At 43.6% G+C, this 24,615-nt stretch overlaps 1 protein-coding gene across 3 annotated transcripts in view; it reads left to right on the forward strand.

Annotated features, from left to right (window-relative positions):
• Positions 1-12,077, forward strand: part of TXNRD1 (thioredoxin reductase 1) — a 64,598-nt gene extending 52,521 nt beyond the window's left edge. For all 3 annotated transcript variants that reach the window (XM_036760263.1, XM_036760264.1, XM_036760262.1), the window contains exons 13-14: positions 5,550-5,684; positions 10,038-12,077. In XM_036760263.1, the coding sequence (XP_036616158.1) occupies positions 5,550-5,684; positions 10,038-10,100 (198 nt within the window). In that variant the 3' untranslated portion in view covers positions 10,101-12,077. The remainder of the gene's footprint in view (positions 1-5,549; positions 5,685-10,037) is intronic.
• Positions 12,078-24,615: the final 12,538 nt, after the last annotated feature.

Consider the following 24,615-nt stretch of genomic DNA (forward strand, 5'->3'; position numbering starts at 1 on the left):
CACAGTGCTAGGTGCTGGAGCTACAAAGACAAAAATGAAACTGTCCCAGCCCTCAAGAGCTTACACAGGCTTTTCTCCATAGCCTTGGTTAGGCACTCCTTTTTTTTTTTCTTTCTTCTTTTGGGCCATATCTATGATTTCATTCATGTAGGGAACTCCTGAGGAGGAAACCCTCTCCACCAATGCAGATCAGCGCCTGCTCTGCATCTTAATAGTCTTACAGAGTTGCCTGAAAAACCTGAAAGGTGAGATGACTTACCCAGGGTCACACATCTAGTATGTGTCAGAGGTAGCCAGTCCCCCTATCTCTGTGCACCGCTCCTCTCAGGTTAGACCCACCAGTTTACTATTCAGGTAAGAATAGGCTTGAAGAAAATGGTGAGCTGCCCTGGGGAGTGCGAGGTTTTGTGTTCTGCCCAGCAAAATACATCATTGATGGACATCTCACTGTCTCCTCTCTTTCTCTCTCACTTCTCCTTTTTTCTTCTCTCTGTTCTTTCTCTCTTCTCTCTTTCCCCTTCTCCTTCCCTCTCCTTTCTCTTTCCCCTTCCTTCTCTCTCCTCTTTTTCCCCTCTCCCTTCCCTCTCCTCTCTCTTCTGTTCTTCCCTTATCTCTTTCTCTCCTCTCCCCCCTCCATCTCTCTTCTCTCTTCCCTTTCTCCTCTTTCTTTCTCTTGTCACTTTCTATCTCTCTCTGTCCTTCTTCCCCCTCCTTTCTTTCTCTGCTCTCTTTCACCTCTCTCCCATCTCTCATTCTCTCTCTTCCCTCTTTCTTTCTCCTTTCTTTGACTTTCCATCTCTCTCTCTCCCTCCTTCTTCCCCCTCTCCTCTTCCTCTGCTCTTTCTTTCACCTTCTCTCTCCCATCTCTTGTTCTCTCTTCCCTCTTTCTTTCTCTTTCCATTTCTCTCCCTCCATCTCTCATTTTGTGTTCAGTCACTGCTTCATTTTCATTTTTGTACCCCGAGGGCCTAGTACAATGACACACGCTAAATGCTTAATAAATAGATGTTGCATTAAGAGTGAATGGATCCCCCCTCATAAGAGATCTCCAAGCAGTGGATTGGACTGGGTAGTCTCCAAGGAGCCTTAGAATTCTGAAAGTCTGTGTCTTTGTATCTGCCATAGCCCCTAGCATAATACAAGGCCATCCATAAATATTTGTTTAGTAAATTAACCAAATTGTCTGGGACTTGTGATTCCACCCCAGAGGGAGCTCCTGCTGGACATTCCCTCCACCAACATCAGTCACCCTAAATTAGTCATAGAGTTTCAGGGACAAGAGGGGGTTGAGGGGTGGAGAATGGGAAACTGAGGGGTTAAGAGACTTCCCAAAGCTCTCAGGCCTCCAAGATTGACCTCCATCCATTATCCATCCACTGCCTTTCTGGCTAAGCTGACACTTCAACAATATGTATTTTCCCCCTTTTCTATAAATACAGAAAATCAGCCTTTGTCCTAAGAAATAGCTAAGAATGAGCATCAAAGTGATAGTTAACGAAAGCATCAGTTATTTTTCAGAATATCGATGTGAAAAAAAGCCTTTTCTTCTGTGGGATCTAATTTTGCATTTCCTCATCAGAATTCATCTTTCTAAAATCATCCCCTAGGGTCTTGATGCTTATTTTTTTCTCATGTTCTCTTGAGCCTTTAAAATTAGAAAGGAGAGAGGAGGAGAGAAGGGAAGAGGCATTTATTAAGTACCTACTACATGCCAACCACTGTGCTAAAGCACTTTGTAAACTTAGCTTGTCTCCTAAAAAAGACCAAATCTAGGACTTTGACAGAGATGCAAGGTGTTTGAAGAATGTATGCATTGGATCCCCTGGAGCTATGATTGTACTTTCAGTGTTTGAGGGAATGGCCTACATTGATTGCCATCACAATCCCCACTGTACCATAGACAATCCAGGCTTAGGTTGGCTCTTGGATGGCTGACTCCCATACTGTCACTGGATAGGTGGGCTCCGTGACAGCTCATCCTTTGCTGGCTGAGCCTCCTGGGTCCCCCAGTCATCTTCATACCAAGAAGGAACAGGATGAATCTTCAGCAGAAGAAAGGGATGAGCTGTTGTAGGTGTGTGTACAATAAATGAGTGTAGCCATCTCTCTAGTAAGAACAAGCCTGGATGTGGCTTCAAAACCCACTTTTCACACTTAACTACCTGTGCGGTCCTGGGTGCTGACCTCCTTCTGAGGCAGCTGCCACGTACTTCCCTGCTAAGTTACATACGGGTTGCTTTGCTCATGAATCCCAGATTCCAGTCTGCTTTGGGGAAGGGAAAGGCAGAGAGAGAATGCATTGGCTCTCAGAGCATCCTATAGGCTTAGTGTTAGGACCAGGATCGTAGACTTCAAAGTCGAAAGAGACCCTGGAGATAATCCAGTCCATTTCGTACTCCTCATCCCACATTTTACAGATGGGGAAACTCATCATTGAAAGTAGTAGAGTCTTCCTTGTTGAGTCATTTTTCAGTCGTGTCTGACTCTCTGTGACCCCATTTGGGGTTTTCTTGGCAGAGATACTAGACCGGGTTGCCATTTCCTTCACCAGGTCATTTTGCAGATGAGGAAACTGAGGCAAACAGGGTGAAGTGACTTGTCCAGGGTCACACATCTAGTAAGCGTCTGAGGCTGGGTTTGAACTCAAGGAATGAGTCTTCTCAAACTCCAAGCCCAGAGCTCTATCCACTGTGCTACCTAGCTGTCCCCGCAGTCACATAGGTAGTAAGTAGCAAGGCTGGGATTTGAACCAAACCATACCAGGGAGGTAATCTCTTCTAATCCAACCCCAAAACTGAAGCATATTGGAAAGTTGCCTTATTGATTGAAACCTTTGGCTTAGTGACAACTCTTATTCCGTGGCACCCAGGGTTATAGGAGTAGTGTTTTTCTAGGTTCCTTGGTGGAAGGGTCATGGGAGAAATGTTTCGTTTATTAAGAGCCCTGGCAACATGAGCTGTCTGATCCAAATCAAATTTGTTGCTCAGAATCCCCTTAGAAGCAAGGTTCATTAGTGCAGATATGTGTCAAATTCTTTAAGGAAAAAATTAATATATTTTGTTTTGGTGACATCTTCCCAACCTTTCTTAATTGCAGCACCTTCCTTCTGTTACTTATTTCCTTTTTATCTTATACATGTAGCTTGCTACTTACCTATTTGTTTGCACTTTGCCCCTTTAGATTGTATGCTCCTTGAGGGCAGGGACTCTTTTTGCATTCCCAGGCTTAGAACAGGGCCTGGCACATGGTAGGCACTTACTAAATGTTTATCGATTGGTTGATTATTGTTTCTCTCATTAGATTGTGAGTTCCTTGAAGGCAGGCACTGTCTTTTGCCTCTTCATATCCCTAGAACTTAGCACAGTGCCTGGCACATAGTGAGCGCTTAATATATGTTTATTAATTGACTCATTGGTTGTACTTAATTTTAATTAAGCCACTTGCAGCTCGTTCTCTGTGTCCTTCAGACAGTACTTAAGCATCTTTTTTTTTCCAGAAAAGAATTCGCTTTTAGTTTCATGTTTTACTGGCAGTGAGGGATCGCTCAGATATGTCAGAAAAATGGATGGCCCCTAAATCTTTTCGATTTTTTCTTTGGGGAAGCATTGTATGGCTTTGTAGCAGATTTATCTTCCCGCCAGTTTGGTTTAGTCTGATGGATGCTTCCTGAGATCCCTTCCAGCCCGATCATTGAGTGAATCTGCTGGTAAAATTAGCCAGACTTCCTCAGTTCTTTCCTCTACCCCCTGCAAATGGCAGCTGTGATAGAGCGGAAAGCCTGCCATGTTTGTTACCTGGGTTTGGTTCCCAGTATATGATCTAAGGCAAGTCACTCAAAGGATTTGGGCCTTGTTTTCCTCGTCTTTATTGTGGGGAAAACGTTAGTTAAAATAAAATTCTAAGAAGAGAGACAGTGTGATATAATAGTTAGAGAGCCATCCTTAGAGTTGAAAGCCCTGGGTTTGGGTACCCTCTCTAACATATACTGGCTTTGTGACCCTGGACAAGTCACTTAACCACCTTGTTCTTCAGGCCACTTTGTTGCTGACCTACGTTGGCGGGGAGAGTTTCCATACCACACCAACAAAACCATAGGTCTGTACTCAAGTTAAAAGGCCCAGTGGAATTGGGTGGATGGATTCCCTATGGGGGATTTGGAGGGGAGCATGGATAAGAATTAGTGGATGACTCTGGAGTCAAGGGAGCTGGGTTCAGATCCTCACTCTGAATCATTTGGGTATCTTTGGCCCTCAGTCTCTTCGTCTAGAAAGTGAAGAGATTGTACCAGCAGCAGGCCATTGAGTGTCTTCCCTTAAAATAGCATCTGTAGCGCCGGCCTCCCAGAGCCGTGCCGGGGGGCAAATGACAGAATATATATAGATGTAAGATGCTTTGTGTGCAGCAAATCACTATATAATTGTAAAGTGAGTTGTTATTGCTACTTCGGAGAACGTGGTCCAGAAACACGCTTGTTAGGATAAGGGTAGCTGAGCCAGCGGGGTGCGAGAGAAATAGGTTTGGAGTCTGGACCTGGGTTCAAAATGCCACAGAAAGGCTACTCCCTACTTCTGTGACATTTAGCAGAGTATTCCACCAGCCCAGATCTGGGTCCTCATCTGGCAAATGAAGGAGAGGACTGAAGAGGTCCTGCTCCACACTCTGGATCTATGATCCTTGCCTCAGTGTTTCCACCATTCTGTACCAGTGGTCCCCCACCTCTTGGCCAGGAGGAGGAATGTAGATTTCATTATTTGTTCTCATCTAGGCAGCATGGTGGATAGAGTACTGGGCCTGGAGTCAGGAAGATCTGAGTTCAAATCCAGTATCTGACATTCACTGGCTGGGACAAATCACTTAACCTCAGCTTCTTTAGCTATAAATGGGGATAAGAGTAGTGCCTCCCTCCCAGGGTTGTTGTGAGGATCAATGAAATAATATTTGTGAAGCTCTTGCTCAGTGCACAACACGTACTGGACGTTTAATAAAGTCTTCCTTCCTTCCCCCCCCCTTCTCTCCCTTCCCCCTTACTCCTTTTCTTCCTCTTTTATTCTCCCTTTCTCCTTCCTTCCTTCCTTTTCTCCCTCCTTCCTTCTTCTCCTTCCTTCCTTTTTCCTTCCTTTTCTCCTTCCTTCTTTCCTTCCTTCCTTCCTTTTCTCTTTCCTTCATTCCTTGCTTCCTTTCTTCTTCCCTTCCTTCCTTTCTTACTTCTTCCTTCCCCCTTTTCCTCCTTCCCTTTTTTCTTCCCCCACTTCTACAAGAGGTGGGGAATCTTTAGCCTCAAGGCCACATGTGGCCCTCTAGGTCCTTGAGTTCAGCCCTTTGATTCCAAACTTCACGGAACAAATCCCCTAAATAAAAAGATTCATACTGTAAAATTTGGGCTCAGTCAAAGGCCACACCCAAGGACCTAAAAGGCCACAGGTTCCCCCCCTGTAATAATCTAGCCTGTGCCTTAGAACAGGTTTTCAGAATAAACTGGGTAAACTCTTACCAAGCTATGGAGAAGAAACCAAAGACACTTAATCCCTGTGTTTTGTTTGTTCTTTTAGGAACGTGTTGTAGGTTTCCACGTCCTGGGCCCAAATGCAGGTGAAGTCACTCAGGGCTTTGCTGCGGCCCTCAAGTGTGGACTGACCAAAGAGCAGCTGGACAGCACGATCGGAATCCACCCAGTGTGTGCAGAGGTAGGTCTTTTTATGAAGAGACAGGAAAAATGGCGCCTTCCAGAAGCCTATCTTTATTGACTTTCTTAGCCGTCCCTGTCCCAAGCCTCGGTTGGGCAATCCCATCACGATGTAAGATGGTTGTGCTGTTGAGGCCCTGGTGACTTAGGCTTCATTACTACTCCCAGATAAAGCATCTCCCACCCAAAGTTTCAGGTAGAACAAAATGTGTACAGTGGAGTTATCTCCAAAGGTGTATTCTCTGTGCAAATATTGGCCAATGCTGTTGGCTTACCCTAAGGACCTCTGACCTTACCAGCTCTGCAATTTCACTCTTTTCTGTTTGCCGATCAGCTTTCTTTTATGGCTTGTTTCCCCTCATTAGAGTGTGAACTCTTTGAAGGAAGGAAATGTGTAGATTTTCCTGGTATTTTTTTCCCCTAGTACTTATCACAGGGCTCGGCACATAACAAGCGTTTGATAAATGTTTTTTCATTTAATCATAGCAAGAAGGACGCTCATAGCCAAGGTTTCAGCCCTTATCCTCCACGTAGTTAAGCAGTGCTGTCTTGCCTCTCGGGCTAGAGGTACCCGAGTAGGCTTTGGCCAACAAGATGAAGGGAGTTGATGTTGGCGCGGGGCCCATCAATTTGTGGGCATCTAGTTATCCCTAGACCAGTGGTTGAGATTGGGCAAAACTGACCACAGTGCCTCTTTAACAAGTGCCCAACCCACAGTGGAGTAAATGAATTGGAAAGAAATAGACCTGGCATCTGCATGATGGAGTGCCAAAGAATCCATCCCTGGCAACCGTAGAGCCTGTACATTTTTAGGAGAAATGGCGCATACTTACGGTGAGGGTGAGAATGTTTCATCAAGCTCCCAACACTACTTTTTTTTCCTTTGAAATGGGAAGCTTTTATGAAATTCCTTCTTTATCAGATAGCTTGAGAAATATGACGACTTAATGAAGCCCCCTGATTTGGAGTCAGGGAACCTGTGTTCAGATCCTGACTTTGTCGCTTAATCCCTGTATGACTTGGGCCAAGCGGGGGCTCTTTTATTTCTATGGAGAGGTAATGTGACGTAGTGGACAGGGTGCTGGATTTGAGTTCAAATCCCACTTCTGGTCCTTACTAGCTATATGACCCTGGGCAAGTCACTTAACCTCAATATCTTCCTCTCTAAAATAAAGGAATTAAACTGGAGTGGCAGGGAGGGAGGGTTACAGTTTTTATTTTACAGATGAAAAAACTGAGGCTTAAAGAGATTAGGGCCATGGTGGAAATACTCTTATCTATTTCAGAGGCGCAATGAATGGCCCACTCTTTAGGGTGATTGGGCAATAGAGACGGTCTCTGTCCATGGTAAAGCAGCCCAGTCATTGAGTTTTGAGCTCCCCCCAGCCAGAGGTTGAGTGAGGGGCAGAACAGCCCTCAGACAGAGTGCTCCAAGTGGAGAGGAGGAGGAAGCTCTCCTTCAGTCTGAGGGGCTCCTCGGGAAGTTCGAGTGGGTGTCTTCACACCTGGGACTCCGGCACCCCATTAGTATCATTCATTGTGAAGACAGAGGACTACTAATTTATTCGGGACTGTTGAGCTGAATAGAGGCCTGATTAGCTCTAATGCAGTCTGGTAATTTCAGCTAATCATGTTTGTTTGGGGGCGGAGGGAGGAGAAAAGCTCTTCTGGAGAGCTCTTGCCTTACGTTTTTAGAAGCTGGCTTCGGGAGAGTTTTCCCCTTCTGCTTCTTCTGGGGTTTGTTTGCATTTGGTGTCATCTGAGGGGAAGGGAAGACTAGTGTGAGGCTGGGGGTGGGGGCTGAGGTTGGCAGCATCTGTGGGCTTTCACAGGTATGGAGTCTTCTGAGATGGAGGAGGGCCTCCTGTTGACTTAATATCCTGTTTCTACGGATGCAGCTGTATGTAAATTAGAGCTGTCTGGGCAGGCACCCGGCCCATCAAAGCTTTTATTTAGATTTAATTAAGGTTGGCTACACGCCTTATTGATTTTCTTTAGTAGAAGAGGTCTTTGAGAAAGAGAAAGGATCAAGTAACTTTCAGTGTCCCCCTGTTCCTTCCCCCCATCCCCTTTCCTGTGTTTGAATGAAGCGTCCTTGGCTAAGGGTGCCTGTCCTGAAAGGCCTGAGAGAATTTAGTCATGTAGCCCTCTGGACAGGCTGCTATCTTCCCAACTTGGTAGCAGGTAGCTGAATCACAGCATCTTAGATATGGGAGCATCCTCGGAGACCACCATGGTCTGATTGCCTAAAGTTAGAAAAGAGCCAGAATTTGAATGTGGGTCTTCCGGTACCCCAGCCCAGAGCTTTTTCTATAATTTCATGATTTCATGTTGAGTTTGAGGTGCTCCGTTAAATTGTAACTTATCCCTATCGAATATATTCTAACATATTTGCCTGGGTGAATGATAACAACAGCTCTTGTTTAAATGATGATTTCAGATTTATGAAGCGGCTTTGTCCCAGCCTTGCTGTGAGATAGAAAGGTTAGAATATGCCGATAGGCATTTAGTTCTTGTTTTTTTTTTTCCTGCTTTCTCTCAAAAGTGACTTTGAGGTCTTGTGTGCACCAAGGCCAAGACCTCAGGTTTTTCTTCATTCAGCAAATATTAATTGAGCGTTTACTCTGAGGAAGCACAGTAACAGGCATTGATTTTGGGATCAGAGGAGACCAGGGCTCAGAGCCTGCCTCTCTTACTGCTTATGTGACCTATTAACTAATAAAAACATTTTTTAAAAAAGACATGAAGGCAAAATATGGAGCATTATGAACTATGAGTATTACAGGACTTTAGATCTAGAGCTAGAAAGGGAGCTCAAAGGCCGTCTAGTCCAATCCTGGCCGCCATCTTTCCTGCACAAAGTGGGGACCATACTCTCTTCATTGTACAACACTGGTTCTCAAAGTGCAGTCTGGGGACCCCTGGTGGTCCTGAGAACTTTTCAGGGGGTCCAGGAGATCAAAACTAGTTTCATAATAAAGCTAGCGTGTTTTATCAGCAGAAACAGCCTATTTCAGTGAAAACTCTTCAATAAATGTTAAGAGCATCTAGGGGTCTCAGGACCAAAAAGGTTGAGAACCACTGCTCCAAAGTATTTACACAATCCCCCAATTCATTAGGAAAATCGGTCTGTTGAAAAGATCTTCAAAGGTCATCTGGTCCAGTCTTCCCTGCAGCATACATCTTATTTTCTTTATTGTAATTATAGCTCTTAAAATTTTTAAAAAAAATTCTTCTTACTGTCTTTTGTTTGTATATTGTTTTTTTCTCTTAGCCTCTAACCCTATTGAACCTTTTCTTAGTGGTCACCCAGTTCCTGCTTAAACACCTCCAGTGACAGTGAACTCACTACCCACCCCTCCCAAGGCAAACCATTTGACTTTTAGACAGCTCTCATTGGTTCAAAGTTTCCTTTCTTGAACTTTCACTCATTCCTCTGAGTTTTGCTCTCTGGGTCCGGCAGTCTGTCTGTCTGTCTTTTCCTTCTCTGTAATGGACCTTCAAGTATTTGAAGACACTGATCATGAGTCCCTCTCATTCACAGGTTCTTAACTGGAATCCATGAACTTAAAGATAGATAATTGTATTGCAGTATAATTGGTTTTCTCTGTAATACTAAGCATTTTATTTTATGCATTTAAAAACTTGATTCTGAGAATGGGTCCAACAGCTTCCCTGAATTGTCCCTTGGGGGAGGAGAGAATGGTCCGTGAAACAAGAGGTTTAAGATCTCCAGTCCAGGCTAAAAACACCAAATTCTTCTATTTTTTTTTAAAGTGTTCTTGAGGGTTTCTGTTTTTGTATCACTCGTTTCCTATTTTATGTCCCCAGCTGAACCCTAACCCTTGTATAGACTTTGTTGGTGGAGTTGTGAACTGATCCACCTATTCTGGAGAGCAATTTGGAACTATGCCCAAAGGGCTACAAAAATATGCCTACCCTTTGACCAAGCAAAACCACTTCTAGGGCTGTATCCCAAAGAGATTATACAAATGGGAAAAGGATCCACATGTACAAAAATATTTATAGTAGCTCTTTTTGTAGCGGCCAGATCGAGGGGATGCCCATCAAGTGGGGAATGGCTGAACAAGTTGTGGTATACAAATGTAATGGAATACTATTGTGCTATAAAGAAATGATGAATGTGATTATTCCTGGCAGACTTTAGAAAAATTATGGTGGTCATTGTGTGCATCCTTCTCTTTCCCCGTTACCTTTGACTGGTCCTCACACAGCATGGTCTCTAGGCCCTTTATCATCCTGTTCACATGCTCCTTTGGACACATGGCTCAATTCATGCCTGAACTACCCGCCCTGCACTCCAGATTTCCTAAGTTTGTCTCTTTCTTTGCAGGTGTTTACCACGCTATCTGTGACTAAACGGTCAGGGGGAAGCATCCTCCAGGCGGGTTGCTGAGGTTAAGCCCCAGTGTTTGTTGCTGCTGCTGCCTCCGGCGACTCTGGATTTCATTACGTTATTTTTCCTCGGGTAGAGAAAAGCCTTAAGAGAATCCACCATCACTCTCCGCCTCTCCTGACACTAGAAAGGAGAGGATCCTCGAACCTTGGGACTTCTCCATACATCGTGGTGGTGCCCGGAGAAGGCAGTTAGCAAAACACTGGGATTGTCGCAGCGTACATGAAACTGAAGTCTAGTGGTGCATCCAACAGATGCGTTCATGACGTCATCACCTAGAAGCCCGTATCTTGTGGTGGGTGGTGACCAAAGAGCCACCAGGGTCAGTTTTATCAAGACTTTTGTTTAGTTTTGTTTTCAATGAAGAATGTCCTCCAGTGGTTTCTGCAGAAACCAGAGAGTTGAGGCCACTGCCTCTGATAATGCTTTTGAAGCATAGATTGATGATCTAGGGGCCTCCCAGTGAGGCCTTTCGCCTTTTGCTATATGAGCATGCATGCAACATCAGAGGTGTGCCCCTCAAAGAGGAGACTAAGCAGCTTGTTCCTTATTCCATCTAAGAATTGAAATGACCTTTAGTCTCTGCTTTTTTAGAAATTTCCTTATCTAGTTGAGGGCACATATATCCATCTCTGTCCTCTTCCTTCCCCTAAGCAGATTTCACCACTTTGCAAGATGGTGATATTGTTGGTTGCCCAAGTGCTTTTTAAGGAGTTGAACTGTGACCCTTATGGGCTAGAGATCTGAACCGCAGTTCCTTCACAAAACCCCAGGGTAGCACAGGTTTTAGATTTGGCCTTAATTCAGTGAAACAGGGTGCTTTCTTCCAGGAATAATCACAGCATCCACATGTGCACTCTGTAGCTAACGACAGGGGGGAAATAATTTAGAATACCTTGTCTCGACCCATTCCTTGATCCTTTTGGACAAGGTGAGAATGATAGCCTAAAACCATCACAACTCCATTTTCTTGTCAAGTATCTATTTATGGGTCCCCTCACTCACGAGGAGATGAGGCAGTCCATCCACACTTGTGATTGCCAGTCTTTTGGGGGAGCTGAGGGGAGCAGACCCATTTCGTTTTTGGTTTCCTCTTTCTCACTCGCTTTTTTTAAAAGATATTATTCATGTAATAAATTATTTAATTTTTTTTTTAAACCCACGGATGGATCTGAAGGATTTTTGTGTTTCATAAACATCAAATGGTTTTGGCTCCTTTGTTTTGGGGTGAGGAATGGGGAAAGAGGATGTTATAGGGTAGTATCTTGTACAGAATTGTTTTCTCTTAGATCCCCAGCTTAGAATAGCTGTTTATGGGAGACAGGATTGTGTTTAGGGTACCTGTCTCATTGGAGAAGTTTAATGGAGAGCGGACGTTGGGCTGTAAAATGGGTCTGCATGTCCCAGCATATATTTATATAGCTCCATGCCCACTTGTAACTTGTAATTCATCTTAGCTGGTGCAGAGTAATTGTTTTAAAGTCCCCATCCAGGGAGCCTCAGGAAATACACTCCTTTGTTTGACCTTCACAGTACAGGGTCCCCATTCATTTGCCTCTGTGTACTCAACCTAGGGTCTCACACTCTAGGAAGTTCAGCAAGGCCCGAACTCACACCAAGCTTACGTATGGGCCCCTGTGTAGAAAAATGGAAAGGTTGGCAGGACGGAGTCAGGAGACGGCAGTTCTGCTGTTTGTGATAAGATTTCTCCAAATCTTCCTGTCTCTGGAATTTGAAAAGGGAAATGGGCAACACGGAGGTCATTGTGTTTTGAATTTAATCGTGTTCCCATTCGCTCTCCTTGGTGTGTCTAGAAGACCCCTGGTAAAAGAAGGAATCTCATCTGAAGAGTTGGCCTTATTTGGTTTTCCCCCAATTGGACCCCTTAGCAAACTAATCTTTTTTGTTGTTTATGATCATTTTGGAAGAAAAAACTTGATAATGTGAAACATTAAATAATATTTATATTCATCTTGTACGTGCCTGTGTGTGTGTGTGTGTTCTTTAGTATTCCTTTTGGAGAACTTGACCAGAGTTCTTTCCTTTACTACTTGGTGGTCAGTAACCCTAATCCTAAATGCAAGCCCCTGGGCAAATCTCTTCATCTCTCTTGTTCCTCAGTTTACTCACCTGTAAGATGAGGAGGTCATCAAGTGACCACTTAGATCTTGTCCAGCTCTAGATATGAGCCTCTATAAATATAAAAAAACACACCTACATTTTCCAGTGAATCCCTTCCTTTCCCCTTCCCAGAAAGCCATCCCAGAAAAAGAATTTTCTTTTTTAAATATGCACAGACATCTTCAGGCAAAGGCTGGTTGACCACTCATTGCATATAGTGTAGACGGGATTTGCATTCAGGTCTGAGTCAGACTAGATAGCCACTGAGATCCCGTCCTCCCTCTCAGTCTTGGATCTTGGGCTTAGCACAGTGCCAGGCACATAGGAGGCACTTAATAAATGCCTACTGGCTTGACCTGTAAACACAGTGCTTGGACTTGCTGGTCTCTCACTCTGTGATTCAGACCTTTGCCAAGTTTCAGCAGAGTACACTGATCCAGAGGCTCTTGACTGTGTCTGTAGACCTGGCTTTTAGCCTCATCTGTGCCACTGAACCTGATCTGACCTTGGGCCCGAAGACCACACTATGCCACCTCTCCGGCTTTGGTTTCCTCATCCGTAAAACAAAGGGGTTGGACCATATTGACTCTAAAGTCCCTTCTGGCTCTCAATCCTGATTAGTGAGTTTCTCCCTACCTGCTGGTATTTATGTTTTTAAATATTTAATTATTTTTTCAAGTCAGAATTCTCGAGCGTGGTCCCGATTGGACTCCTTGCCGTCTTGGAAGGGACCTAGTAATCCCAGCGGTGATTGATGCCTTTCTGCCCAACTGTCTTCCCCATAAAGCAGAATTTTCTGCTGACGTTCTGGTGTATGGAGGCTGACATGCTGAGATTAGGGCCTTCGTTTAAGAAATTTTAATTGAGGTTTTGTTTTTGCAGCACCTTTATTTCTGAATTTATATCCTCTCTCCTCTCCCCTATCCAGAGGGCTATTGGTTGTAGCAAAATTAGAAGCAACAGTTGGGGCAGCTAGGTGGCGCAGTGAGTAGAGCACCGGCCCTGGAGTCAGGAGGACCTGAGTTCAAATTCGGCCTCAGACACTTGACACATGTACTAGCTGTGTGACCTTGGGCAAGTCACTTAACTCCAATTGCCCTGCCAAAAAGCAAAAAAAAAAAAAAAAAAAAAAAGCAACAGTAAGTGGCCCTCACTTGAGCCTGAAAGTAGATATAGTATCCCCCACCCATAATCCCCTAGGGACTTCTGAAACAAAAGGAGAGAGGTGCCTTTTCTCTTAATTTTCTTAAATGGCCAGCCACATAGCCCGGTGAATGGAGCACTGGACCTAGACTCAGGAAGGCCTGAATTCAAATCCAGCCTCAGACACTTCTAGCTATGTGACCCTTAGCAAATTACTTAACCTCTGCCTCAGGTATAATAATAGCACCTACCTCTCAGGGTTGTTGTAAGGATAGATTTAGATAACGTTTGTAAGGCTCTATACAAACCTTAAGGGATAGATGCTAGCTATTGGTACTGTTACTAAGTGTTACTACCACCACCACTACTACTATTCCTACCACCACCACTACATCTTTTATTTTTTAATTTTTTTCACTACTACCACCACCACCACCACTACTATCTCTGCTACTGCTACCCCACCACTGCTACCATCACTACTACTACTACTACCCCACCACCACCACTACTACTACCACCCCACCACCACCACTACTACCATCACTACTACTACTACCCCACCACCACCACTACCATCGCTACTACTTCTACCAATACTACCAATATAAATAGTGATGCATCTGTAATTTAACACATTTATTCTACGGGGGAAGAATTTGCCAACCTGAGGATGACCTCAGCCTGGCCCTCGAACAATTGACAAGAGTATAATCTTAAACTAGACTCTTTGGGGACACTGAGGTATTTGGATAAATGGAATTTTCTGATTCACCAAGAGTTTGCTAGAAACCTTTCTGTTCCTTCTTCTGTCTTGTAGAAAGGGCCGTTTGGCGGGCTAGGTGGAGGTGGAGGGAGCGGCAAGAGCAGGTCCCCAACACCAGCTAAGGGAGAGAGAGGCTGCCCAGCCCAGCTGAGAAAAGCATCTGGGTGGTCCTGCTCCTATAAACACCTTTTCTTGGGCCGACTCCATGGACTCACAGAGAAACCTTCTGTTCATAATTTTGCTCAGCATCCAGAGAGGTTTCTCATCATAAATCATCAGATTGATTTTCGGTTACAAACCAGGGGTGGGTGGCAGGAGTCTGTTTGTCCTGTACGCCGCCAGCTTTTGGAGAAGCTCAGTTCCGGAGTTCTAGCCCTGCAAGAGCTGGAGGAGATTGCATTATTAATAAAATAATTAGTACTATATTAATGCATAATATAACAATTACTACTGCTATATTAATATAATATACACAACAATATGTTTGGCTCCATATTGTATTATATATTATCCTATTGATAGTATGTGTGATTAATATAAATTATATTATTAGTGTATAATATAGTGATATTAATATAGCATTTCATTATGTATATTTATACATGCAATTATAACTTAATGCTATTTACAAATATCAGTAACCTCACAACTCCCTTGAGGTAGGTGACATTATAATCCCTACTTTGCACCGGAGGAAACCGAAGCAGACAAAGGTTAAGTGACTTGTCCAGGGTGACCCAGCTAGTAAGTGCCTGAGTTGAGATTTGAACTCAGCTCTTCCTGTGGTCTCTCCACTGTGGCAGTTGGTTGCCTTAGTCATACTGGAATATAACTAAGATGGTGAAAAAGCCTCAAGACCGCACCATATGAAGATAAATTAAATGGATTGGGGAGGTTGAGTCTGGAGGACGGATGTCTTCCGGAGTCTGAAGGGTTGCTACCTAGATGAGGCATTAGCTTTGTTCTGCTTGGCCCCAGATGGCGGGAATAGCAGCAATGGGGGAATGCTGCAGAGAAGGCAATTTTTGACTTGAGGTCTGCAGAAACTTCCTAACGATTAGAGCTGACTAGAAGCCAACTAGATTGTGTGAGGGATCCCCTTGACTTGGCTCTTTAAGCCAATGATGGGCAGCCTCTGCTTGGGGAGATTGGAGTAGGGCTCCTTTTTCTGGTACTTGTCCTTGAAGGGGGATGGGGCTCCTTCCAAACCTTGAGACCCTCCAGGATTGTGTCCTCTGGCTCTCCCCTCCCCCCTCCCCAGTCTTTCCCACCTCTACACACATACTCTTCAAGGCAGTGATGCCATTTTCTCCGGCTGCTCCCATGCCCGGAACACTCCTCATCTTTGCCTCCTCGCTTCCTTCACTTCCTTCAAGTTCCAGCTAAAATTCCACCTTCTCCAAGAAGCCTTTCTGGACCCCCTCAATGCTGGTGCCATCCTTTTGTTGATGATTCCAATTTATCCTGTATCTATCTTGTTTGCACTTAGTCATTTGCCTGTTATCTGCTCCATTCAAATATGGGTTCCTTAAGAGCAAGCACGATCTTTTGCCTTTCTTTGTATCCCTAGCACTCAGTACAGTGCCTGGCACATAGTAGGTGCATAATTAATGCTTATTGACTGATCCTATAAAGCTCTCTGGGTCTAGGTTGGACTAGATGGCCTCCCAGGTCCCTTCCTGCTCTAAATCTATGAACATCTTAGCATACGGGCTGTCGATTCTGACATGGGAGTTTTTGTCTTACAACAGCCTGTTAAAACCCAGGATCAAAGTGAAGTTTTCTCTTCCCAGAGCCTGATTGTTCGAGAGCTTTTACCAAGTCGTTGAAAATGTCATTGTCGGGTTTATTGGACAGTCGTATTCTCTCTTGTCTTGTTATATTGCCTGTTGGACGCTATGATCATGCATCGATCTCTTTCAAAATGAAGCATTTCTCGATCCTACTCAAAATGGTCTGCCAGCTGTTTCTTAACTTGGTACTCCCACCTTCTCCCACCTTCGTGCATTTGCTCGTACAGTCCCTTATGCTTGGAGCTCCCTCCCCAACTCTGCCTCGGTGTTTCTGTATTGATTGGTTTCTAATCCTGAACCTTAGTACTCTGTCATTACCAGAGGCAAAGTGTCCATTATTATATTTATACATTAAAGTATACATATTTATATATCAAATGTATTAACACAATATATTTATAGCATATAAAATATAGTATATATTCATATAACATTTTATAGCATATAACACATGGTTCATATACATTTTATAGCATATAACACATGGTTCATATATTTTATAATATAACAATATATGATTTAATATATCAGATTATTTTTACGTACTTATAAGATATAATTATTTGATATGTAATATATAATTTCTATGTAATATAATATGATATGTCATCATTATCATGCTTTACTTACTATTTTAATTTCTATTTGGACCAGAGCTGTAATTTCATTGGCATAGGGAACTCCCAATGAGGAAAACCTTTTCCCAATGAAGGTAAGCACCTTCTCTGCAACTTAGGGTCTCAGAGAGTTGCCTAGGGTCACTGACGGGTTGAGTGATGTGCTCAGTGTCACAGCCAGTATGTGTCAGGGGAAGGACTTGAACCCTAACTTTTTCTGGCTCCTAAGGCCAACTTTCTACCCTCTCTTCCATGTTGCTTCTCGCCATCTATAATATAGGATCCTAACGACCCATATCATTAAAGGACTTCAAAGTTTACACAGTATCTGGACAATGTTAACCTTCTATTATCCAAGAATATCCAACATGGATCCATTTGGTGGGTGACTGAAAATTTATTTTATGGATTTCAGACAAACCTGCATCCAGGCATTTAATTCTTTAATGGCTAAAATCAACCCAGGGATTATATGAGGGATGTATATATAGCTATGATCAACCCAGGGAACTTAGGGAGGGATCTGACACAGGAAGAACCTTGTCCAAGGAAAGGGAAGCTTGAATCATCCCAATGGAATGGTGGGTTTTCCCAATGATGTGGCCTGTTTAGCGTCTATCTGATTAAAACCCCACTTTTGCCTACAGGTGCTGATAATAAGAATAGCGATAATAGCCAGAACCTACATAGTGTCTACTGCATGCCAGGTGCTGTGCCAAGTGCATTACAAACAGCATTTCATTTGATCGTCCCATTTCTGGGAGGTAGATTCTATCATTATCCCCTTTTTACAGATGAGGAAGCTGAGGCAAGTGGTGATTAAGTGACTTGCCTGAAGTCTGAAGCTGGATTTGAACTCAGGTCTTCTGGACTCTAGGCTCAGTTCTCTATTCACTAAGTCACCTGTCTGTTAGCAAAATTGATTTGGATACTGCAGGCAGTAGGTCCCTTTACCGAAATGGAATCTGGCCAGTGTGGAGGGAAGCCTTTCCCCTGGTGGATGCTTAGGTCCAGGAAAGATGTTGTGTGTCCTTCCTCTTGATGAGGACCAATGACATCAGGAGGGTGATATCTTGACTTGCAAGTGAATTGGATTTAAGTGACGCAGAGCTGTGCAAAGTCATCAGCCTCACTTTTTCCTCCATCTAGGTCTAGTGGCAAGACGTAGGTCAAGATGGCACCAGATGCAATGGGAAACCTTGGCCTTTTTAAGCTAAAGTCTTTAGTGGGTCTCAGTTTATCTGAGACAAAAAGAGAGCCGACTCAGCATTAGAAGGAACCTCAGCCCATGTGTGAATGGTAACTAGCACTGTCCCCAAGTGGTGATTTAGCTGGAGGCAGTACATTCCACTTGTATACAACAATCATCGCTAAGAAGTTGCTTTGCTCTTGACACTGAGCCTTAATCTTCCTCTGAAAATTCCTTCTATTTTTCCTAGTCTGCCCTCTGGGGTCAAGTGGAGCAACTCCAATTAAAGATTATCTTCAGCCTACTCTATGTGCATTTTCTATAACCTTACAGATCACCTCTTCTATTAGAATATAAGTTGCTTGAGGGCAGAGACTGTTTTTGCCTTTCTTTGTATCTTTGATACTTAGCATGGTGCCTGGCACATGGTAAATTCTTAATAAATGCTTGTTGATGGATTGAGTCTCCATGTAACACCAGCCTTTCAAATACTTGAAGATGGTGATGATTCCCTCACTCTCCAACAAGTCTGTTCTTCTCCAGGCAAACTATCACCACGTCCTTCTATGGATCCTTATATTCTACAGCTTCTAGTGGTCTTCCCATCTTGGTTGGTCTTATCTGGATGGGCAGGTATCCTTTCTAAAATGTCAAAGCCAGTTTTGAGTACAATACCTCTGATGTGGTCTCATAAGGTATGGGGAAATGCCTCTCTTAATGCAGCTCAAGATTGAGTTAAAATTGTGGGCTGCCCTATTGTACTATTGGCCCATATTGAGAATTGACTAAGATCCTCATCTCCTTTTTATTCAATAAATCAATTGACCAGACCCTTCCGGCCAACATGGCTCCTTGAATGGAGGTAGATCATCAACCCAACTCCCACATTGCTACTCCCACAAAAACTGGAAATTCACACCAGACCCACTAATGAGAATTAAAAATTAATTAACAAATCCAATGAGAAATTGCAATAAGTGACTTCTTCCACCTCAGAACTGCACAAAAGGTCAGCCTGTGTAAAGGTCAGCAAAACCAGCAAATACCAACGCAGTCAAACAAGCTGATAGCCTCCCAGCAGTATTAGAGACAGAACAGAGACACATATAACTTGCAAAAACAGTCCTTACCCACAAGAAGCTCTAATCTAATGTGTAAATAAATAGATAGGTGACAGCAGTGGGCAACTGTATCAGCGCCTTTTTCTTTGAACGGTGTGGTCTCTGTCTAACTTGCTTTGCCCAAAGCCATAAGGAGAGGTCTGAAAAACACTATAATGACTTCATGTTTTTCCTTAGTGGAATCCTAGTGAATTCTAGTCTCTGTCAACCTCTAGACTTGGTCTGAGCTGGCCACGGTGATTCCCAGTCTCTTATCGGCTTCCTTTTGTACTGGCTGATTTTCTCCTACCTCCTCACTAACACTTTCCTCTCGATCTTCTTTGCACATCCCAATGTTGCTTGATTTCCTTTCTAGCTAGCTCATCCTGGGAGTAAGAGCCCAAGAAATTAGAGATCTAGGCCACCACATGTCTGTCACTTAACGATAATGACTCTCAGTCTATTTAGCACTCACACCCACAAGAAGAAACATTAGCAAGTGTTTGGCCAATAATTGGCACCCATCCGGGTGGGAGAAGGCAGAGGAGCTGAGTTGGAGTAGTATCTCAGAAGCTTTCTCTTTCCTGTGATGCTGTTCATGAAGCAAAATTCTATATGTATGTACTGTTTTCCTCGATTCTAATTCTATTAGGGTTTGAATCAGAATCAGCTAGTTAACAGGCATTTGTTCACCATGTGTTAAGCCCTAGATATCGGGGGTAGAAAGACAAAGAATGAAATAACCTTTGTCCTTAAGGGGCTTACATTGTACTGGGGAAAACAGCATGTACACATACTGTATAAGATACAACTCCATAGCTTTTCTCTGGCTGTCCCCCATGCCTGGAATGATCTCTCTGCTCATCTCTACCTTTTGGTATCTCCGGCTTAGCGCAAATACTACCTTCTGTAAGAGGCCTTGCCTGGTCCCTCTTTTTTCTGTTATGATTTAATATTTTATTTTTTCCTTCCGTCTGAGAATACCTCTAATTTACACTATATATATATGTATATGCATATACACATACAGAATAACATCATATGTTATATATTATATGTTATAGCATATTATTATATTCTAATATGTTGTGTTATTATATATAATACACCAATATATACATATATATCTATTACATGGGAAGAGGGAGAAGGATAAGCATTTATTAACTGCCTGCTATATGCTAGGCACTGTGTTAAGCTCTTTACAAATTTACACAAGTTGATACTCACAACTACCCTGGGAGGTCATTTTTCAGTTGAGGGAACTGAGGCTGGCAGAGCTTAAAGTGACTTGCCCAAGGTCACACAGATAGGAAATATCTGAGGTGGGATTTGAACATGGTTGTTTACATAGTTGTCTCCCCCATTAATTAGACTGTGAGCTCCTTGAGAGCAGGGAGCATGTTTTTGCCTTTCCCCCCTACTGCCTGGCATGTTAATAAAAGCTAGCTGATTGAATTATACAAAATAGATACAAAGTGATTTGGGAGAAGGCACTAGTGGTAGGGAGGATTATTATGCAGAAAGCCTCACAAGCTGAATCCTGCAGGAAACCAGGGATTCTAAGAGATAAGTGCGAGACCTCAGAGGTTAGGGTAGAGTGGAAAGCGTGCCTGCCTGAAATTTTGGTAGCCACAATTGACAAGAAAATCAATCAGGAAACAGCTGAATCAACTGTGGCATGTGAATCTAACAGGAGGAAATGACCACTATGAGGAATTTAGAGAAGCAAGGGAAGATTCATAGGAACTGATGAAGAGAAGAAAGAAGAATTAGGACCCATTGCCCCAGGGGGGATTGGGGAACACTTTTTCACTAAGGAGCCTAAGCTCTGGGAAATAAGGACCATGTTCAGTCCTAGGAGAGCTTCACTTCTAAAGAGAGGGGTTAAGTTGTGTTCTCTCTCTCTCTCTCTCTGTCTCTCTCTCTCTGTCTCTCTGTCTCTGTCTCTGTCTCTCTCTCCCTCTCCCTCTCTCTCTCTCTCTCTCTCTCGCTCTCTCTCTCTCTCCCTCTCTCTCTCTGTCTCGCTCTCTCTGTGTCCTCTCTGTCTCGCTCTCTCTGTGTTTCTGTCTCTGTCTCTCTGTCTCTCTCTCCCTCCCTCCCCCTCCCCCTCCCTCCTTCTCTCTCTCTCTCTCTCTCTCTGTCTCTCTCTGTCTCTCTGTCTCTCTCTGTCTCCATCTCTGTCTCTCTGTCTCTCTCTCTGTCTCTCTCTGTGTCTCTCTGTCTCCATCTCTGTCTCTCTCTCTCTGTCTCTCTCTCTGTCTCTCTGTCTCTCTCTCTCTCTCTGTCTGTCTCTCTCTCTCTCTGTGTCTCTCTGTCTGCATCTCTGTCTCTCTCTCTGTCTCTGTCTCATTGTATCTCTCTTTATACTTTGACTCAGACTCCCAGGGAAAATTACTTAATGCTTAGGTATGGCTCATGTCTAAGGTCTTCCTAAAAATGATAATGATGATCCATGTTCCTTCTAGAAAGGTACTCAATGTACAAAGCAGATCAGATATAGGACAGCTATTTTTAAAACATCAAGATTCATAAACATGCATTTACAAACATTTATTTCGTGAAACTGTAACCCTTGGTTCCTATTATGCTCTTCCAGGAAGTTGAGCTCACAGCATCCAACATGAGACACTTTACGGGACTGGTGAACTGGCACTTCATCTTCATCTTGCTTCAGTTCTGTCTAGACAACTCTCTTTCTCCTTTTTTCCTTTTGTCTCTTTTTGGGCCCCAGCTTGGGAGTGATATTCGTGGCTGAAAGAGTGACTTTGGATGTATATTGACTGCACTATTGTGACAGCCTTCTCTCTGGTGCCTTTGCTTCCTCTAACCCTAACCCTAACCCTAAATGCGCCTCCTCTTTCCTCTTTGTAGTCCAGCATCCATACGGCTGACACAATAATCTTCCCAAAGCATAGGTCTCACCATATTCCTCTCCTGCACAAACATCTTCAGTGGCTCCCCATTTTAACCTTACTATAAAAATACATTCCACTCAATCTGATGTTTAAAGCTCTCCACAATTTGGCTCCAACCTACCTTTCCAGCCTTCTTTTGTATGTGTGTGTGTGTATATACACATATATTTGATATATACTTTACATATATATACTTTATATATTCATTCTATATACATTCTCTTTTATATATATCTATATCTACACATTCCAATCTCTCCCTTTTACTTATGTTATTCTATATACTCTTTTTTAAAGTGCTTATCACAGTGTCTGGCACATAGTAGGCACTTAATAAATGTTTATTGATTATTTTCAGCCAAAATTACCTATCGTCTCCCAAACTGAGCATTCCACACACACCGCCCTCCCCGCCCCATTCCCCTACGATCGGCCCATCACTAATGTCTGGGCGATATCTTCGACACCACTTCTCACATGCAGGTCGTGATTGGCAACACCTTGCAGCCTTCTGAAGCCCAGGATCCATCTTTCCATTGCGGTTTAAACCACCTGCGGCATTTAACAGACTTACCACTTAGAAAAATCCAACAGACTGGAAAAAGAGAATATCCCTTGGGTCTCCTAATCCAGGAGGTGATCAAATTGCTGGGAATGTTCCAGGCAAAAGTCCATTCAAGATAACATTTTCCATGACTGTATGCATTATAAATCACAGGATGTCAGAGCTGGAAGAGGCCCCTGCCATTTTGTAGGGAAGACTGAGGTCCATGGAGGTTGCAGGGTCATAGATTTAGAGCTAGAAGAGGCCTCAGAATCCAGGTCAACCTCATTTTACAGATGAGGAAACTGAGACCCATAGAGGGGACAGAGGCCCAGGGACATGAAGTGCCACCTGCAATGATTTAATCTGTCCCAGGGTCCGTAGGATGATAGCTCTAGAGCTAGGAAAGACCTCAGGGAGCATCTAATTCAACTAACTCATTTTACAGAGGGGAGAAGGGAGGGGCAGAATGGGGAGACTTTGGGTGCCAAGGTGGAGGAGTGAGGAAGGAACCCTCTGAAGACCTCCCAAATTCTCCTCCCAAATAACCAGAAAACAGCCTCAGAATGGATCTAGGAGCAGGGAGGCAGCTTACTAGCCGGACAGGAGAGGTCTGTCTCACTGCGGTGGGAGCTTAAACCTCACTCTTATCAAGAGTGGCTCAAAGAGGGAATAACATACACATTCAACTGGATATAGAAATCTATCTTACCCTATGAAGAAGGGGGAGGGGGGACTGATAAAAGGGAGGGTATATTGGGGGAGGTTTTTTCCTTTTGATGAATTCATTGGTCTTGCCTTTCTTCTATTTTTCTTTTTCTAAAAGAAATTCTTTGTTACCAAGGATGGCTTTCCAGAAGGAAGAGGAGGAAGGATTCCCAGGAAATCTCTGTGGTTTTTATTGCTACTTAACCGAGGTTAAGTGACTTGCCCAGGGTCACATACCTACTAAATGTCTGAGGTCAATTTGAACTCAGGTCTTCCTGACTCTGGGCATGGCACTCTACCAGTGGTACTACCTAGCTACCTCCATAAAAACTGAGGATGCCAATAAAAATCTACATGTTGGACTGGCTAGACCCAGGTCCCTTCCAGCTTTCCATGATCTTCTGTGAAGTTTTCCTGACTCCTCCCCACCCTTACCCCCATGCCAGTTGTTTGTGCTCCCTTGAGGAGAGAGGGAGCACCTCAAATATTTCTTCTTTGGGGTCAGGCCAGCACTAGAATTCTTGTAAAAATTCTTTGCAATTTTTAATTTAGTTTTTTCTATGAACAAAACCCCCCTAATTTCTCTCCCATCCACACGCACTCCCTCTCTCCTCATATTGGGGAGCCCAAACAGCCCTGAATTCTCAGAATCTGAGGAGAGAGGGAACGCAATCTGCCTGAATTTCCAAAATTTCAGGAGGGACCACGAACTGAGCACAAATTCTGCCTGAATCTATCCTTGACTCCTATAGCTTACCTATGCTTACACCCTCTTCCCTCCCACGAACCCCACCCCCAGTAGAACATAAACTCTCAGAGGACAGAACCTATTTCTGTTTTTCTTTGCATTTCCAAACCCTAGGGAAGTCTGACATCTGTTCGTTGTTGCTGTTGAATTGTTTCTGTAGTGTCTGACTCTTCATGACCCCATTTTGGGGTTTTCTTGGCGAAGATACTTGAGTAATTTACCATTTCCTTCTTCAGCTCATTTTACAGATTAGGAAACTGAGGCAAAAATGTGTGTCCTGGGACACACATCTAGTTATGCCACATTTGAACTCAGGGTGATGCGTCTTCCTGTCTCCAGGGCTAGCGCAGTATGCACTGTGACGCCCCCTAGTGGCCTTGCCTTGCATTTGGCAGCCGCTTAATAAATATCTGTTCAATTGAATGCTAGTCCAATAACCCAACTCTCATAATATCTTCAGCTTTGAATTTCTTTTTCTTGTTAACTTCACAAAAGCCACAGTTCATTTTTTTATAAGACACAAAGGACCATTTCTCCTTTCCCTGTTGGTATCCTGGCACTTGCTTTTCTTCCCCTTGGAAGGTAAGTGTGTAGAGGGTTAGTTTATAGAAGAAGCTAGAAGAGACTTGGGAAATCATCTAGTCCGATCGTTTCCTTTTAAAGATGAGTAAACTGGGCCTAGGAAAGTGACTTTCCCAAGGTCACACAGCTTTTAAGTGGCTGAGAGGGATGTGGTTTTCCTGACTCCAAGTCCAGTCTTTGTTCCATTATGATCCGAGTCACATCCACAGCCCTTTCCAAATGATGGATCGACAGCAACTATAATTGACACTTTTGAGATCTGGTAGTGGCTGCAGCTTCTCTTTAA

The sequence above is a fragment of the Trichosurus vulpecula genome, chromosome 5 (assembly GCF_011100635.1).
Source record: "Trichosurus vulpecula isolate mTriVul1 chromosome 5, mTriVul1.pri, whole genome shotgun sequence".
In the NCBI taxonomy this organism is placed as follows: Eukaryota; Metazoa; Chordata; class Mammalia; order Diprotodontia; family Phalangeridae; genus Trichosurus; species Trichosurus vulpecula.